The sequence below is a fragment of the Olea europaea genome, unplaced genomic scaffold (assembly GCF_002742605.1).
Source record: "Olea europaea var. sylvestris unplaced genomic scaffold, O_europaea_v1 scaffold33698, whole genome shotgun sequence".
NCBI lineage: Eukaryota > Viridiplantae > Streptophyta > Magnoliopsida > Lamiales > Oleaceae > Olea > Olea europaea.
This window is the reverse complement of record NW_019252692.1, coordinates 1-1238: the sequence shown is the minus strand read 5'-3', so window position 1 is coordinate 1238 and position 1238 is coordinate 1. Positions and strand designations below refer to the sequence as shown.

At 40.5% G+C, this 1238-nt stretch overlaps 1 protein-coding gene across 1 annotated transcript; it reads right to left on the bottom strand.

Moving 5' to 3' along the window:
* Window positions 1-91: 91 nt before the first annotated feature.
* Window positions 92-1181, bottom strand: LOC111386003 (endoglucanase 8-like). The gene is made up of 3 exons (XM_023010431.1): window positions 1032-1181; window positions 777-940; window positions 92-518 (listed from the first exon to the last, which is right to left on the bottom strand). Exons 1-3 carry the CDS (start codon window positions 1132-1134, stop codon window positions 195-197), a joined length of 591 nt encoding a protein of 196 aa, XP_022866199.1. The 5' UTR covers window positions 1135-1181; the 3' UTR covers window positions 92-194.
* Window positions 1182-1238: the final 57 nt, after the last annotated feature.

Genomic DNA, 1238 nt, shown 5'->3' with positions numbered 1-1238 from the left:
AATTAGCCGACACCTTTAGGTCGGATCAACATGATTGTTGCCTCAATCTTGGCTTTGTCCATTTGCTTTTTTAATTGATTGAACTGAACAATTGGAAAATGGAATAATAATAATAATAATTATAGTTGTTGCTATAATAATGGAGAGGGTGACCTTGTGGCCACCACTCTACAGTCTACACAACAATGATGAAATCAAGGATGGGCCGAAAAGTAGGCCAGTAGGCCCACTAATGGAGCATTGATGTAAGTTGTGGGCTCAGACTCCTGAAAGAATGGCCTTGAGTCAGGAAATGAATCAGAGCTATTGGGCCCACCCACAACCGCTCCGACTAAGATATTCGGGTTCGGGTTTGGACTTAGGTAATAACGAGATCCTTCCTTGCAGCTGATGTGGGCCGGGTGTGACGCCACTGATGGTAATGAGCTGCCACGGTGGTGGATCCTCTGTGGGTAGTGCGACCCATACCCTACCATGTACGACATTCTTAATGGATTATCCCCCAGAATGTAGTCCACCTAGTAGGCCCAACAAAGAGGGAGATTGTCAAATCGTGAGCAAAAGAATAAATAAGAACGAAACGTAATGATCCGTGACGAACAAATTTTTGTTACTTTTAAATATTTTCCAGTTTTATGATATGGTCTACTAATATAGGGTAAAAGAGACGACGACCATTGATCATAAATCTCTATTTTTGTATAAATTCTTCGAGTTTGACGATATTAGTGACGTGTTCAGTGCGCTGGATCGAACAATTAGAGTGCAAAATTTACCTGGCGTCTAGCTAATCGCTTGAGAAGAGCTGGAGAAGCAGCAGTGTCGCCACATGGCACAGCGTGATTGGCGTGACTTAGATAATTAGAATAAGCCAAAAGCAGGAAAGATAGGGATGTTACATGCTGCATGTTACTTCCTCCAGCCTTGAAGATGAGCCCACCTTTTTTAACCAATAAGAAGATGCCACGTGTGAATTGAAACCTACTGAAGGATAATTGGGCAAAATTATATTATTGGAATGACAAAAATACCCGGAGAATATTGAACTTGAGAGTGAGAAAATCCGGGTAAAACCGAACAAATAAAACCATCAGCATTGATTCGGAATGATTCTAAATCATCTGCCTTTCCCATTAGCACCTCCTGTTATAAAAAAATTCATTAATGCAAAATCCATAAATCGAAAGGTATCGTTATTACACACAAACCCACAAAGTTTTAAACAACTACTCAATTAT

Bases quoted from the DNA above. Each gene is read 5' to 3' on its own strand.
- LOC111386003 (XM_023010431.1), bottom strand. From the start codon at position 1,134: ATGGGAAAGGCAGATGATTTAGAATCATTCCGAATCAATGCTGATGGT. The intron at 941-1,031 runs GTATTTTTGTCA...TGGTTAAAAAAG, and splicing joins TCAAGTTCAATATTCTCCGG to GTGGGCTCATCTTCAAGGCT. The intron at 519-776 runs GTAAATTTTGCA...TGGGCCTACTAG, and splicing joins AGCGATTAGCTAGACGCCAG to GTGGACTACATTCTGGGGGA.